Consider the following 16,941-nt stretch of genomic DNA (forward strand, 5'->3'; position numbering starts at 1 on the left):
CATTGCTTCAGTGCCCCAAAGGCACATCTCAGGGTCAGTGTTCTGGGCCTTTCTCCCTCTTGCTGGTGATTTTCTAAATCTCAATCATGGAATGGCCACCTTAGTTGCTGTCAAATCTCATGTGACCTAGGACAAATGACCATGTACATTAAATCTTTTATTGTCACTTTGTGGGGGGGGGGGCGGGCGGGGAAATGAAAGAGAAAAAACTTAGACCCTGAGCATCTTTCTGCTATCAGAAAAGCTTACTTTGTGTAAGTCATGCTGATGAACAGCCACTCGTTTTAGAGAATAATTAGTGTCTTTTAGTTTTTAAAAATGGACCCCACCCTTACGACCTCATTTAACATTAATTATCTCCTAAGAATCTTATCTCCAAATACGACACTTTGGGGTTTAGAGCTTCAAAATATGAATTTGAGAGGATACAATTCAGTCCTGACACCATCTGGCAATGTTGTAAATTGTGCATTAAAAAGCCATAGGAATTCTAAAGAAATCAAGAGGGAAAAGAATGGTCTTTTGTATTTATCCACGCACAATACAATTCTAAGCCTAACTACCAGAGTTAGATCAAATTTCACCGGATAAAGGCACATTCCCCTTGAGCCCGACCTCACTTCAGTCACTAGTTGCAAGTTCAGGGACGCCAAACCCTCCCACACTCCTGACTGGCTACAAATCCTGGGGTTCCCACTAGCTACTAAGGACACCAGCCACAAGCTTGGGGGTCCCCAGGTTACCCTCACTTCTGATCAGTCTGGGAGTTCCCACGACTCCTTGAGGTACGAGAATCCACTAGAATGACTCATGGAACTCAGGAAAGTGCTATACTTATGATTACAGTGTATCATAAAGGATACAAACCAGGCCCAGCCAAATAAAGAGACGCACAGGATGAGGTCTGGAGGCTCCCAGACGAACAGCTTTCATGTACTCAGAGATGAGCCACCCTCCCAGCAGGTCGATGTATGATCAACAGTTAGAATGTTGACAAACAAAATGTTGAGAAGACATGGGGAGGGAAAGGAGAAATGGCTGGCAGTGATGTGGTAGGATTTGTGTAAGAGGGCTGCATGCTCATCTTTTATGATAGGAAGTCAAGAAATATTTTATAAACTTGGGAAGTCGCAAAATTGCAGTTTATTTTACTTAGAAATATGGGGAATTCCCTGGTGGTTCAGTGTTTAGGACTCCACGCTTCCACTGCAGGGGGCACGGGTTCCACCCCTGGTCGGGGAACTAAGATCCCGTGTGCTGCATGGCGCAGGCCAAAGAAAAGAAAAGAAAAGAAAAGAAATACAGAGGTAAATACTGGAAGAAAGTGCTAGAAGTACTGTTGCAAGTGTGTACCTCTGGGGGATGGGAAGAGGTGCGGTAGGTAGGGTGATTAATTGGTTGTTGAAATAATCTGTTTAGTGCTGTCAAACATCTTGCTTTAGTTCCTTCTTTTTATTTTATTTTATTTATTTTCGGTTGTGTTGGGTCTTTGTCGCTGCGCGCGAGCTTTCTCTAGTTGCTGCGAGAGGGGGCTACTCTTTGTTGTGGTGCGCGGGCTTCTCATTGCAGTGGCTTCCCTTGTTGCAGAGCACGGGCTCTAGGCACGCAGGCTTCAGTAGTTGTGGCACGTGGGCTCAGTAGTTGTGGCTCACAGGCTCTAGAGACCAGGCCTAGTAGTTGTGGCGCACGGGCCTAGACGCTCCGCATCATGTGGGATCTTCCCGGGCCAGGGAACGAGCCCGCGTCCCCTGCATTGGCAGGCGGATTCCCAACCACTGCGCCACCAGGGAAGTCCCTTTAGTTCCTTCTTGTCGCCATCTCGGCCCTTTCTAGTGGTACAAGGGCGCCGGGAGAGCCAGAGAGATAACAGGTTGCCGCAATGACGACCATCAACAGCCAGGTTGGAAATGTCATTAGGAGAATGAACTCTGTTATCTCTCATTCCAGGGCCACTTCCATGTGTGGCCGCTGATGGGAAGAGCAAGTAAGGCAATGCAGATCAGACCACACTGGCTTATTTTACCTCAACAGTAGCCTGCTTGGCAGGAAGAAACACCAGATACTCAGGGTAATCAAGAAATTCTAGGGCACACAGTTGGAAGAACACTCACATTTATATACAATCCACAGCTCCACCTCTGTCTCCTTCCTCCTCCGCCCATACTTGGAGGGCCGTCTGTACCATCCTCAGGGCAGATGGAAAGAACCACACATACAGACTTCCAGATTAGGTCCATATAACCACCTTTTGGAATTATAGTAAGGGAAGTCACTTAGGCATACTGGGAAACCTTCCCTTCTGCTTGCACAATTTCCCTTCTGTTGCATTCCTCTTGATTTTTTTTTTTTTTTTTTAACAGTTATATTCCGGTCTCTCTCCCTTTTTGGTTGAAGTTAAGCAAAACTAGATTATTTACTTACATATTGTAAATAACAGCTGGGGTTCTGTTGATATCTTCTCTGCTATCCCTCTAGTTTTTTCTTTTTTTCTGAACTCTCTAAGCAAAGACTTGACTTTCCAGTTTCCTATTTCTACTTTAAATAAAATTTGATCTTTCTATAAATTTTGTTTATTTTTTGAAATAATCCCCTCACTTATTTTATATAAGTAAAAGCATTATTATTAATATTTTAAAATGTCAAAATAAAAAAAAAATCTGTTCACCCACTACTCAGCTTAAGAAAATATTAGAAATAATAGTTGAAGTTCCCTGTGTCCTCCAGTTCTGTTTTCCTGCCTTCCCATATATAACTACTCTCCTAAATTTGGAGCTTATTATTCCTTTGCATGGCTTTTAAACATTTACTACTTATGTTTGGACCCATAAACAACATATAATATTGTTTTTGTATACTGTTAAACCTTGTATAAATGGAGTTAAAATGTATATACTACTACAAATAAACAAATTAAAAACTCCTTTGACCCTCTAGCCCTTTCAAGTAAATCTCACTTTTTTTTTTTTTTAACAATTGAACTTCGGTAAAGAGAGGTCTCATCTCGCTTGTTTCCACGCGTCATCTCCCGTCCTTTCTTTACCCTACTGCAGTCTGGCTTCTGTCTCTGCTGAACCCCATTCCATCTACAGTGACCTTACTGCCCAGTCCTCATCCACTTGACAATCTGCACTGTGGAGATTCTGAACAACTTTATATAAAAAGAATTATATAACTTAATTCAGAGGTATAGAACTCTATACCGCATCTTTAACAATGAAATGCAACGTGCTATAAAAGGTACACATTTTACTAAAGGGAAGACCCTCCCAACAAATATTTTTATCTTTTCTATTGATGGATGTATCTGAAAGAGAGAGAGAGGGGGCAAAAAAGGACTTGCCATCCAGCAAGAAGGGAACTGAATAATTAGAGCAAAGGGGAAATTCTGAATCCTCACTCAGCGAATCTGTGTTTTCAGATTTGCCTATCAAGGCCACTATTACTATTTCATGGCACAGAACTTTGGACCCAGCATCAATTTGGAAAAGGGATCAAAGTTCACATGTTCATTCAGACCTCATTTGTATACACAGTGATAAAAAGATCCCTAGCTTAAAAACACCCAGTCCTTTTTCGTCCCTATGCTGCTCTAACTATCCCTCTATCCCCCCCGCCCCCAAAGATGACCTTTGGAGACTAAATATTCAATAAGTGGGACATTGGCTATTCTTCTTTGTCTGAAATATTTTTTTTCCTTTATCTTATACCTGGAGTCTTACGAATGTTTTTCTAGTGTTAAATATATGCAGGCCGCTTTAAAAATATTATGAGCATTTATTTTGCAATTTTTAAAATATGTTAAAAACTATAAAGGAAAATATGATAAACATCTCTGTATCCACACCCAGTTAAAATGATAAAACATTTCAGATATAGTTGGAGCTCTCCTCTCTAATCACAGGCCTCCTCCCTACCAGGTTAAAACCAGACTGAATATGGTGTTTATTTATCCCTCTAGTCTTTATACTTTTACTATTTCTGTTTGTATCCTTAAGCAAAATATAGTATTATACTGCATATTTAAAATTTTATAAGCATTATCACTCTGTAAGTGTCATTCTGTAACTTACTTCTTTCACCAAATATTATAAAGCTTTCACCAAATACTTATAAGCTTCATTTATATTTATGTGTATACCTCTAATTCCTTCATTTTTCCTGCTATATAAAAATCTGGCATGAAAACATCCCAATTTATTTATTTATTCTCTTGTTATTGGATTTTTCATATATTTTGTTCTTGCAAACACTATTACCATAACTTTCTTTTATATGTCTCCTGTACATATGTGCAGATAATTTTTCCTAGGACAATGATCTTTGAACTTCTTGTGCACTCATGCGCTCCCTAAGGTAATTTTGAAAAAATTATGTATCTCTTTCCACATTTTAAGTTGTCATCTAAATTTTTTATCATAAGTTTATTTAAAAAAAATTTTATGTATACATATATTTTAATTATTTAAAAAATTTTTATTTTATATTGGAGTATAGTTGATTAACAATGTTTTGTTAGTTTCAGGTGTACAGCAAAGTGAATCAGTTATACATATACATGTATCTATTCTTTTTCAAGTTCTTTTCTCATTTAGGTTATTATAGCATAAGTTTAAATACTAGTTTGAGCCATATGAATCTGCCATATTTGTAGGTTGAAAATGGTTGAATATTAACAATTTCATATAGTTCAAACTGATAGTTGCAAAGAATGTCATGTCTGGTTATTATAAATATCATTTAAAAATAAAATTGTTACTTCACTTTTCAACATGCATCCAATGGAATCTAAATATCATAGTAATTTGATACATGCTATTATCCACTTTATTTTTTTTTTTAATTTATTTTTGGCTGCGTTGGGTCTTCGTTGCTGCGCATGGGCTTTCTCTAGTTGCGGAGAGCGGGGGCCGCTCTTTGTTGTGGTGCACGCGGGGTTCTCACTGCGGTGGCTTCTCTTGTTGTGGACCCCAGGCTCCAGGCGCACGGGCTTCGGTAGTTGTGGCGCACGGGCTTCGTTGCTCCGTGGCATGTGGGATCTTCGCGGACCAGGGCTTGAACCCGTGTCCCCTGCATTGGCAGGCGGATTCTTAACCACTGAGCCACCAGAGAAGCCCTCCACTTTAAAAATACTCAAGTAAACTCTTCCTTGGCAGACCAAAATTTTATGTAGTTATTTTTCTCATTTATCTTATATTTCCATTCCATTTGGTTAATAAAATCTGTTAACATATTTTTTATTTGAAGTCTTCTACCGCTCTCCCAACCATATTTTTCCACAATAAAAATATGTGTATAAATTGAAATACTCATGTTTTAAAATTTTTATGAAAGTAAGGCTCTAAGAGTTAAAATTTTCTTCTGCTTTAAGTTATGACAGCAATTATTAGTATACACTTAACCAAAGCAACATAAGTATAAGAGATTTTTATAAGTAATTATTATATATAAAAAGTGAAATTTGATGGCAAAGGCAGTTCAATAAGGTCGATGGGGCTTAATTTGTTATCAGTTAGCCATGGATGAATGTTACTTATTACTTGGTGGAGGCAAGATTCAGCATCAATTCTATCCTTATTTTCTGTTATGGATGTAGGCTCTGAGCAACTTTGCTGATGTAAATAGATAGGAATAGAAGATTTTTAAGAGCAGAGTTTCTTACTTCTATGAACTTTCCCAAGTTGCACCAAATTCACCAAAAATCGCATAATGATCTATCATAGAAAATTGTTTTGGATGTTGTATCATTTGGCAGCCTGATTTGGTTCTCACTCAATTTCATTGACAGCAAAGAACTGGAAAGCACCTGGCTCAGAAAAGCATTTGCTGCTCAGACTTTTAGGGTCATTTTCCTGTTCAACTTTCAAGAATTCCACCAAAAAGTCTTTATTAGGATTTTCAAATGATAATTAAATACCTCTTTCACCATAGAAGCATCTCTTAAGACTCATCTGTTACAATGGAAAGTTATTTTCTGTTATCATGAGATTCAACTATACATGTGTCAAAATATTGAAGCTACAAATTTAGCTCAGTTGGCTTATGGGAAGCATCCTCTGTATAACCTAATTGGCAAAGTCAGTATTTATTGTCAAAGTAATCATCCAAATAAGACTTATTTTGTGTGAAAAAAAGTCTGATTTCACTTTCCAGTTTGAAGAGCTATGTTAATTTATATCCCTGTAACAACCATCTCACTTCTGAATTCTTGTAACTCAAGTAACCAAGCTCATATAACTCATACAAGTTGATCCCATTTCCACACACATCACTTCTAAAAGATGTAAGTGTAATGCTCTGGACTTAATAATATTTATCACGTGTGGTAGGTCAGATTATTTGTTCACAATTATTAATTCCCTTCCCATCTTTGCAATCCTTCCCTGCAGACGGAGTACAATTCCCACCCTGTTGACTTTGGACGTGGCCATGGGACTTGCTTTGGCTAGTGGAAGGGGAGAGATGAGGTATGCTGTACCTGAGCAGAAGCTCTAGAGGTGCTGCGAGGTCCCACCAGCCCTCTTGCTCCTGCTCTCCGCCTTGGGAACAGCGTGTCCTGAGAGCGTCCGCTTCCTCAGTCTGGGTCTCGGAATGAGAAAGCAAGTGAAGCAGACCCACAGTTCAGAAATGAGAAGAATATGGAGCTGCCCACAATCTACCCACAGCCGGCAGCAGAGTTGGAAAACCGCAGACTCCCAGCCGACTTGCAGCTCTGGAGTAAATATTTGCTGTCGCAAGCTGAACCTAGCGAAAGCTGACCAACACTCTCTTCTAATGGCAACATCCTATACTCTGAGCGAATCAAGCTGAATTTTGGTTGTTGAATTTCTAGCAACCAAAACTTGTTTACAAATAAAACAGTGTTCCCAAGTTAAAGCCTGGAAACAAGCGATGCCTGCTTTTAGTAGCAGTGACCAGTCCTTGTAGCTGCTCTATCCACAGAAATACTTACACACCCTGCCCAAATAGACACAAATAGACTCAAATAAAAGTATCTAAAGTTTAAGAAAAACTATTCACCAACTGCATTCTTAGGCATGTTTTATGCATGTCACCCTCTCAACAGTAATACCATTCTCTTTGCTACAGTATCAGCCATAAAAATATGAATTGGGAGGGATTGGATTCATTAGTCTAAAGTTTATTTTTTACCTACTGCAATTTTAAAAGCGTTTTTAAATTTTAACATAGTTTGATTTATAAGGAGTTGCAAAAAGAGTACAGAGAGTTCCCATATACCATTCTCCAGACTGCCCCAACACAGCATTCCATATAGACATAGTATGCTATTAAAAGCAGGAAATTGACATTGGTACGATCCTAACAACTCAACTACAGACTTTATTTGGTTTTACTGATTTTTACATGCAGGTGTGTGTGTGTGTGTGTGTGTGTGTGTGTATGTGGGTGTGGGTGTAGTTCTATGAAACGTTATCATGTGGATAGATTAGTATGTCCATCACTACAGTTAGGATATAAAACTGCTCAGTCACCTTTTTATAGTCACATTCTCCCCCAACCCTGACCCCTGGCATCTACGGGTCTGTTCCACCTCCCTCTAGTTTTTTTCACGTGCAGAATGTTATATAAATGGAATGCCGTACGTAACATCTTGTGATTGGCTTTTTACTCTCAGCATAATGCCCTTAAGATCCATCCAAGTACGTTCTTTATCTTTCTTTCTTTCTTTTTTCTTGTTTTATACTGCTGAGTAGTATTCCAACTGCGTGGATAAAGTGCAGCCTCTTTACCACTCAGCCGCTGAAGGGCATGTGGATTGTTTCTAGCTTGGGGCTATTGTAAATAAAATTCCTCTGAACATTCACATATAGGTTTTTGTGTGAACATGAGTTTTCATTTCTCTAGCATAAATACCCAGGTGTGTGATGCTGGGTTTTATGGTAAATGTAAGTTTAACTCTATAAGAAACTGCCAAACTATTTTTCAGAGTGTTTGCACAATTTTATATTTCCACCAGCAATGAATGAGAGACCCGGTTGCTACATGTCCTCATCAGTACTTTGTCAGTATTTTTTGGTAAATAAATTTGCACGTATCAATTGAATTCCCATTTCAATTGATGAGAATTGGGAATAAGTGAATGACTCGTGGATTAAAAAATCAGAAATAACTTTATTAATTTGTTACATATTATGATCAAACTTTTGTTATGTGTTTAACATATTTAGTGAAAGAAAAATGCCTCTACTGCTTAGAACTAATTAGTTTAGCAGCTGCCAGTAGGCATTGGTTAGTCCATGTAATCTCTCTTGCATAGCAAGTTTCCATGTAAGCCTGGGTCTACTTCTAGGCTCTTCATTTTATGCTACTCATCTATTTTTCTATCTTCATGCCAATAGTTAATGGTTACATCAGTTACTATCACTTAGTGAGTCTTATTCTGAAAAGACTAATTTCCCCCCTCTCCTCAGAAGTGTCTTATCTATTCTTGGCTCCTTGCAAAAGTTTGAACTTTAGATTTAGCTTGTCAAATAAAAATTCTGTTGGGATTTTCATTGGAATTGAAATGAATTTATAGATTAATTTGAGAGGAATGCATATCTTTACAATGTTTGGTCTTCCTATCCATGAACTTGGTATAATCTTTCCATTTATTAGCTTATTTTTGGTGTAGCTGCACTTTAGTCTCCAGTATTCCTGAATTATCTCAGGATTTTTCTCAACGATTTGAACACTTTATCATTCATTGGTGATTTTGACTACCTTCCACTGCTGCCTGGCAAATTTTTACTCAGACTTGAAGTCTCAGCTTAAATGCCACCTCCTGGGTGAAGCCTTCCCCATTGTTCCTGACACTAAGAGTATTTTGCATATAATTGCAAAAGCAAATATTTACTGATTGTTGATTATATGCCAGGGCACTGGTAAGCATTTTCTGAGCATTAATTCATATAATCTTCAAAGCAACCTTCTCAAGTCAAAGTTGGTGTTATTTGTGAAAAAATAAGCTCAGAGAGGGCAACTTGATAAGGCACACAGCCGGGATGGGATTAGGGGCAGGATACGCCTTCAGGCAGTCCAGCTCGAGAGTCCATGCTCTAACCACGTATACCCCCTTTAAAGTGAAATCGAGTCTCCCTAAAACCGCGTTCCCCTGCTGAGTTTATGGCTAACCTCTCTATCCAAAACTTTATTCTCTTTCTTGTCCTGCCCCTGTTCCCCTTAGGATTGAGGAGGATCAAAGAAAAGGGGGATTGAAACCGAGCAGGACCCTGTGGGGCCCTCCCGGGTAAAAAAAGCCCCTCCGTGTCCATTTCTTTTTTGTAGAAAAAGGCTTTGGTCTCCTAGGTCTTCCCTGAATTCCAAAGAGCAGACTCAAGCAGTTATTAATAAGGGAAGTGAGGGAACGCAGAAACAGAGGAAAAGCAGTCAAGAAACAATAGGTCAGCAATAAAACAGGGTACTAGTTCCTCCTCGAGGGATATATATACAATCTGACACACATCGTTAAATTGTTCTGCAAGAACTAAGACCCCACCCGCCCCCACCCAGGTGGAGGATGGGGTACTTGTTGACCACAAGCACATAGACCCCAGACTAGTTGGAACCAGAAGGTTGACGATTAAGAGTCGCAAGACACCACCTTGTTACCCCACCACCAACAACCAATCAGAAGAAAGTCATGTCCCCTGCAACCCTCACCCCAAATGTTGCCTTTAAAAACTCTTCCCTGAAAGCCATTGGGGAGTCTGGGTCTTTTTGAGCATGAGCTGCCTATTCTCCTTGCTTGGCACCTGCAATAAACACCATACTTCACCACAACCCAGTGTCAGTAGACTTGCTTTGCTGAGTGTTGGGCGAATGGACCCAAGTGCGGTTGGGTAATAAAAGCAGTTGTATTACTGTAAGGAAATGGTTTACTTAGAGGAAATAAAATTATTTTTAAGGCAGGACAAGAAAAATTTTAAACATAAAATTATCTCTCTGCCTGTTTGAGCCACTACTTTCATCCCTTTAATGTGCATTGTGCATCTGCATTATACATTAACTAGACCCCCTCAGAAGACAAAGGAATGCCTACTCGCCAAAAAAAAAAAAAAAAAGGTTGGGGGGAACTTTCTCCTGGCGCCAGCAAGGTAACTCCTCAGGAGATAACATTCCTCTTTCAATCCTGTAAGGGGTCACCGTAACCCACTACTTGCCTTGTTGGACTATGTAAACCGTCAACATGTTACTTTGATGTATAACCCTTTGTCTCAAAAACTCAAATGCCTTGACCTCTAACAGACAAAGCAGTCCTCAGAGCTTTCTGAAAGACTATTTCCTGGGTTTTAATCCTCAGGTTGGCTGTAATAAAAATTTCCATTTCTTTCTTAGATTGACTATTGATTGATTTTTTTCACTGACTACTTGCATTCACTCACACACCCCAGAGAAAAAGTTTTGAGTGCACGTATCAGATCAGGCACTGTAAAAGGTGCTGGTTGGACATATGGTGATGAATAAAACAAACGTTAAATAAAAATCACACCAATAATTAAATAGGTACAAACAGTGCTAAGTGCCCTGGGATGGGGGGATGGAGGGAAACCCAGGTTTAGATGAATGAGAATTACAAAGGGGGAGGACAGAAGAAAGATACAGGAAGGGTTTGGGGGAATACCTGTCCTTAGGTGGAGGTCACAGGAGGAGACTCGTGAACTTGATTTAGGATGTGTTGAGTTGTAGGGCCTGAGGCACATCCAGGCTGGAAAAAGTTGGAAATATGGAGAATCTGGGACTCTGGCACCAGGGCTGGGTTGAAGACAGAGGATACTAATAACTAAGGAACAGGCTGTGGTTAAACAACAAACAGGGGTAGGCCTCCCCCAAAGAAAGCTGCAGAATGAGAAGCCCGGCAGGCAGAGGAGAAGGGAGGAAAAAAGAAAGTGATAGATAGGGGTGGTGGTGTCTGGGCTTAGCACAGAATAGGTACTCAGTACTTGTCCGCAGGAGGCGGGCCGAGTGAATGAACGACCCTCTCAGGGCAGCCTTGGTTAAGTCCCTTCCTCTCTGGACCCTCGTTTCCCCTGTAGAATGGCAGTAGCTGCCGCTGTCAGGCGGGCTCAGTCCGCCTTCCGCGCACGCAGTGCCAGCAGGACGTCGGCGGGCTGCGCCAGTGTCCGCTGGAGGGCGAAAGCACCCCGGGCTGCGGAGGACGGTGGCCTCACCTCCTCCGCGATCGCTGGAGAGTGCCCGGGATGCGCTGGGTGGGAGAGGGCGCGCTGGGGACGAGTCCTGTGCCCAGAGCAGCGCGGACACTGCATGGGAGCTGAGGGTGACGGGGTTGGGGGGGGACGGGGGGGCGGGGAGGCCCGCGGAGCCGACGGCGCTGGGCGCGCGGTGGGTCGCTGCGGGAGACCCCTCCGGGATGGGAGTGGGAGGAACAGGAGTAACCAGGTGAAGAGGAGGGAGAGGTTGGGGAGATGGATCCGAAAGACTCAGAAACCGCTAGGGACTTTCACCGGGGACCCCGGCAGGGCCCAGGAAGGGCAGGTGCGGATGCAGAGGGGGTGCCGCACGCCTAAGCCCGCAGACTGAATGACCGATCACTCTCGCTTGGCCGTCCGCGGGCGCGCCTGTCTAGGGCACTGCAGGAAAGCCTCGGAGAGCCAGGAGGTGCCAGGGCCCAGACCACTCCTGGAGGGCCCGCCCGAAGCGCTGGAGTCCGTGGGCGCCGCCCGCCTCCGCCCGCAGGCAGAGTTGGGGGCAGGCTTGTCCCACCGACCCCGCGGGATTGGCCCCGCCCCGGGGCCGCGGGGAGGCCCCACCATGGGAGGCGGAGTTGCCGCCGCCCCCTCCAACCCCCTGGACTGCGGCCCCTTCTTAAGCCCGTGAAGCTACAAGCTGCCCCTCTCTCGCCTCTACCGCCAGGCTCCCTCTCCGCGATGGCCTCCGCACTGAGCTATGTCTCCAAGTTCAAGTCCTTCGTGATCTTGTTCGTCACCCCGATTCTGCTGCTGCCACTCATCATTCTGATGCCCGCCAAGGTCAGTTGCGTCTCTGGGCAGCCCCTTGGATTCTGGGCGCCGGGTGCCCAGCAGCGGGCACCGAACCTGGGAGCATTAGGTGGAGCGCACGGATTCCCGGGGGCGGGCACGGCTCCCCTGGGGCACGGACGCTCAGGAGCTCCGGGTGCTATGGGAGGTGCCCTGCAAAGAATTCTGACAGCCATGGATCTTGGGGTTCACAGATCCCAGGGCACAAGAACTGTTTTGGCAAGCACAGAAACCCAGAAGTTAGCACCGATCTTGGCCACACAGCCCCTCTATAGGCTCAGAATCTCCCCAGAGTGCATAACCCGGTCCCCAGGCCCCCCAAATGCCACCTGTACCAAGAGGGAGCCTGGGGGCTTGTCTTTCCCTTCTTTCTCCTGTCTCTTCCCTTGGGGAATGGGGACTTCCCAGCTGTAGGTGGCTTCCGAGGCCAGTCGGGGACCTACACGAAAAGATCATCACCTAAGTGAACCCTGAGTGCCATCTTTGTCCCTCTCTGGCCCTCCTTTGAGCCTCGGTTTCCCTGTCTGTGATCCACATTTCTTTCCAGCTCTGAAACCTGGGCAGCCACAGCTGAGTCAGAAGCCTGCTCCCAGCTGAAAGGCAGGTCAGGTCGGCCTGCTTTTGCTCACTGCCTGCTGTGGCGGCGGCAGGAGGCGGGACACAGTCCCAGAGCTCACGCCTTGGGTGGCACGACGCAGGGTCTCGGGGAAGCTGTGTCCCAAGCCCTGGCCTCCTGGTGCTCCCAGGAGGGAAGCGGAGAATGAATGGCCTTGGCCACAGGGTGGGGGCGGTGCGGGGAGCCCTGGCCCAGGCCCTGCTGGGCAGTGCGAGGCCTGTTTGGCAGAGGCCCGAGCCCTTTGAAGGCTTTTGTGGCTGCTGGCTGCTCCTTCCTCATTCCCTCTTTCCACCTTTCACTCTCAGCCCAGACAGGAAACCTCAGCTCCCCCCAGCCCAAGCAGGTTTGGGAAACAGAGGGGCTCTTTAGGGGATGTTCTGAGGGCAGTCCTAGAGGAATGGGGTTGTACTGGGGTATCAGGAAGCCAATCTTTTAGAGAACCGGACTTCCACCTTTCACCCATCCTTGTGATTTTAGCCAAGCCCCTGCGTTCTCTGGGCCTTGGTGTTCTCGTCTGTATGATGGGGCAAGGTGGTTTGGTTGTTGACATTTTATGGCTTTAGGTGCCAAAAGGGATTATGCTGGTTCCTAGGATGGGGGAGGGGGAGGCTGGGAGGAGCCCTTGGGTGGGCTGAACACAGACCCTGGATGGGCCAAGGACAGCAGATCCAACTAGAGGGGTTCTTTAGTTTCCACACCAACTGTGATCGGCCATATTTCCTCTGTAGAAAAAGATTTGGGGCTGTTATCATCTGTGGGAGGGAGCCAGGCAGGAGAGCTGTGATTTTAGTTCTGCTGGTGGGGAGTGATGTTCCCTGGACTAATTATGGTAGCTTTGCTGACCTTCCTGCTCCGGAAGAGTATGACCGAGACCCCACCCCCACACATCCCATCCCCCGACACACAGGTGGCCCTGAGCTGGGACCCCAACTCAGGCTGTGTATGCATGTCATTAACCTGCCCCGGGAGTGAGGATCAGGCGAGGGAAGAGGAGGTGTCAGTAAAAGTCATTCCAGGGGCTGACTTCACGTGCTTTCTCTCCCGGTGGTGCAGGTGACTGGGAGACAGAACCCCGTCTGCTTGTTTTCTCCCTGTGTGCTTCTGTTTTGGTCACCACTGAAGAGCTCCCCGTCCCCACCCACGGCCACAAAGTTTGCAAGGAAACCCAGGGCAGGGGGCAGCGCAGCGGGGAAGCTGGCGAGAAGTTGGCAGCCTGGGCGGCCCCGTCCAAGCGGGGTGGCGACTCCCAGGGCATGTCACCCTCTGCCAGTGCCCGGGCCCCTCTCCTGCAGCCTTTCTTCTTTTACTCATCTCCTGCACCTTGCTTCCTTCCTGTCTTCATCTCTGCTCCACTTTTCTGCCTGTTCTCTGGGTTCTTTCTTTAAAAAAAATAGCTTTTTATTAAATAAAAAAGTATATTCATTGTGTTATTAAAGTTATGTGAAAATTCTTATGTTTAAAGTCTGTAAAGTATAAAGTAAAAATGAAAAGACTTTCAAATCCCATAAGACACGCACACAGCATGTTCTCTTAGCTACGTTTTTTCCATTAAGCACTATGTCATGGACGCCCTTATTTGTTAATAATTAGGTAAATAATGAGCCATGGTTTTCTTCAGTTGTGCACTTAACGTATTTTTTGAGCCCCACTATGTGCTCTCCACGGTGCTGGGTGTGGACTTTTAAGTCCCACTGTCCACTGTGAGCTCAGCTTGAAGTGCTCCTCCGGCCACATTCTCAGCGGCAGGGAAGGCTCCGAACTGACCAGGAACTGGGCTCCCACCTGCAGGCAGAATCCGTCTCATTCTGCATGGTGACCAACCCCTCCTCAGGCTTCTCTAAGGTCGCCTGTCCTATTCTGCTCTCTCCACAACACTCTGGGAGCATTCTAGACGAGGGAGGGTCAAGTTTGCTGACTGGTATTATTCAGGGATGGGGCACCTCCTGGGCCTCCTGATAGGAGCATGGAGGTGAGAGGGCAGTTAGCCTGTGTCTTTTCTGTTGGTTACTTCTGGCGCCTCTAGGAACTGTCCCGGGAAAACTGGTTACACGTGTCACCTGCCGCTTCTAAGTTCAGATAATAAAAAAATCACTTTCTGTGTGCCATATGTTAAGAATGGGTACTTTTAAATCCTCGATTTACAGGTGAGGACATGAAACAAGCAGGGGGAGGGGCCAGGGTTGGGAGTGGGAGGAGTATTTTATCAAAGACATCGTTGGGAATTGTTCTCACATGATGATAAGAAGAGGGAGACTGAGTTTTAGACAGTATTACCGTTTTAAAATTCTCTACAGCACACCGTCTTATTGCCCCCCTGCAGCGGACCATTCCTACCTCTCTCTCCCTTGACACCAAGGCCCAGAGAAGGCGTAACTGAAGGCCACACAATGGCAGACAGCGGACATTGATCAGGCCTGCCCGGTGTCAAAGCCTGGTCTTCTAACCACGTTGCTATCCTGCCTTGGGCCCAGAGGCTTCAACCCGCATTGATTCTCCCCTCCTTCCCAACAAAGGGACATCTGACAAAGTTTGGAGACATTTTTTGTTGTCACAACTGGAGAGAGTGCCACTGGCATCTAGCAGGGTGGAGGCCAGAGATACTGCCAAACATCCTACCATGCACAAGACAGGCCCCCGCCACCCCCAACACAGAACCATCCAACCCAAAGTGTCAGTAGTGCCGAGGCTGAGAAACCCTGCATTAGACAGTAGGGAGGTGTCCTGGGGTTCTCATGGGCTGCCGAAGAAAGATTTATTTTTATCACTGATAACACGGTCCAGACAAAGAATGTCTCAGCCTTTGTGTGACGTTCCATGCGTATAATATGTGTTATCTCGGGTGGTGATAAACAGTGATTGTGTGCAGGTACGTTTCCCCAGCAGTGTTGTCACAGCCCATGCTGTGCTGGTCCGTTTCTCTAATCAGCATTTGCAGTGTCCCCGGGGTTTCAGGCCTGTGCTGGATGCCGAGTGACACGGATTCTGCCCTCCACTGCTCACTCCACTGTTCAGTGTTCAATGGTGGGTGAAATATAATGCCAACCCAGTGTGCTAATTGCTGCGGGTGGGGGCGTGCATAGAGGAAGGACACAGACCCAGACTAAGGGCAGCAGTGAACTGAGCCCCCAGCACTCACTCCAGGCCAAAGGAACGGTGTCATGTGTGAGAGCAGCCGTGGGAGGCGGAGCATCTGCCTCAGTTCCCACCAGTGCCCTGGGGTCACAGGAGCTCGGGGTGGGAGTGGGCATGGGAGATGTGGCTGGAGGGCCCTGCAGGGACTGCTCCATCGCAGAGGGTCTCCCAGGACAGGCTCAGGCATTTGGCTTTTGTCCTGAAGGCAAAGGAAGGCTTTTAAACAAGGGAGTGATATGATCCGGTTTGTAAAAAGAGAAAGAGGGAGCAGCAGTGTGGAGTGATGCAAGTAGAAAGATCGTATTAGAAAATAGCTGTGCTGTACACCTGAAATTAACACAATATTGTAAATCAACTATACTTCAATTACAAAAAAAAAAACTACAGCGAATAAAACAGCAAAAAAAAAAAAAAGATAGCGGCAGTGATGCAGGCAGAAGATGTGGCCTGAGCAAAGGCAGGGCCACAGGGTGAAGGAAGAAGGGAAAGAGGAAGATTTTGGGGTAGAAGCTATAGGTTTTGGAGGCTGATTAAAGTGGAGGGGGCTGGAATGAGGGAGAGGCAGAGCCTGGGTGGTTAATAATGATTATAGTAAAAATGCTGATGAAACAAAAAACAACCCAGGGTGGTGGGCATTATTATCCCTATTTTATTAGGCGATGAGACGGAGAATTAAAGTCCTACAGTGAGTAAGGGGCCAGGGCTGCGAGCGCTTGAACCAAACCTAGGTCTGTCTCACTCCAAAGTCAAGATCCCAGTGGCTAAGTAGCTAAAGGGTGTGAACAGGCAGTTCACACAAGATTAAATACGAACAGTAAAGCTTGAGACCCTTGTGACTAGAGAGGCTAATAGACACCAAGACCATCTTCTCAATTATAATAAACAACAACCCTGAAAATACTCAGTGCTGGCCATTGTCTGAATGAGCTGGTTTACAACACACATTTCTGGGAGCCGAGAAAGTTGGAGCAGCCTTTTGAGAAGGAAATTAGATACAGATACCAGGAGTTTGAGGATGTGCTTTGGGGAGCCTTTCCTAAGAATTGCACTTACTTTGTAAAATGATTTAATTTTTAGAGCGGGTCATCAAAAACAGTATTTTCTTTTTTTTTCTCTTCTTCCTCTTCCTTCTTCCTCCTCCTCCCCTTCCTCCTCCTCCTCCTCCTCCTCCTTTCCCCCCTCTTCTTCCCTGTGAAG

General features: G+C 45.0%; 1 protein-coding gene across 8 annotated transcripts in view; it reads left to right on the plus strand.

Moving 5' to 3' along the window:
* Positions 1-11,202: 11,202 nt before the first annotated feature.
* Positions 11,203-16,941, plus strand: part of SLC13A5 (solute carrier family 13 member 5) — a 29,339-nt gene continuing 23,600 nt past the window's right edge. For 6 of the 8 annotated variants that reach the window (XR_014257992.1, XM_082443867.1, XM_082443869.1 and 3 more), the window contains exons 1-2: positions 11,203-11,275; positions 11,872-11,987. Coding sequence is in view for 5 of the 8 variants with exons in the window: in XM_082443867.1 (XP_082299993.1) it covers positions 11,263-11,275; positions 11,872-11,987 (129 nt within the window). In the remaining 3 variants the exon portion in view is untranslated. Of the gene's footprint in view, positions 11,276-11,871; positions 11,988-14,056; positions 15,634-16,941 lie in introns of those variants that run through there. The other 2 variants (XM_082443872.1, XM_082443871.1) reach the window with 2 other exon arrangements.

This window comes from Balaenoptera physalus (assembly GCF_965194825.1).
Source record: "Balaenoptera physalus genome assembly, chromosome: 20".
Lineage (NCBI taxonomy): Eukaryota > Metazoa > Chordata > Mammalia > Artiodactyla > Balaenopteridae > Balaenoptera > Balaenoptera physalus.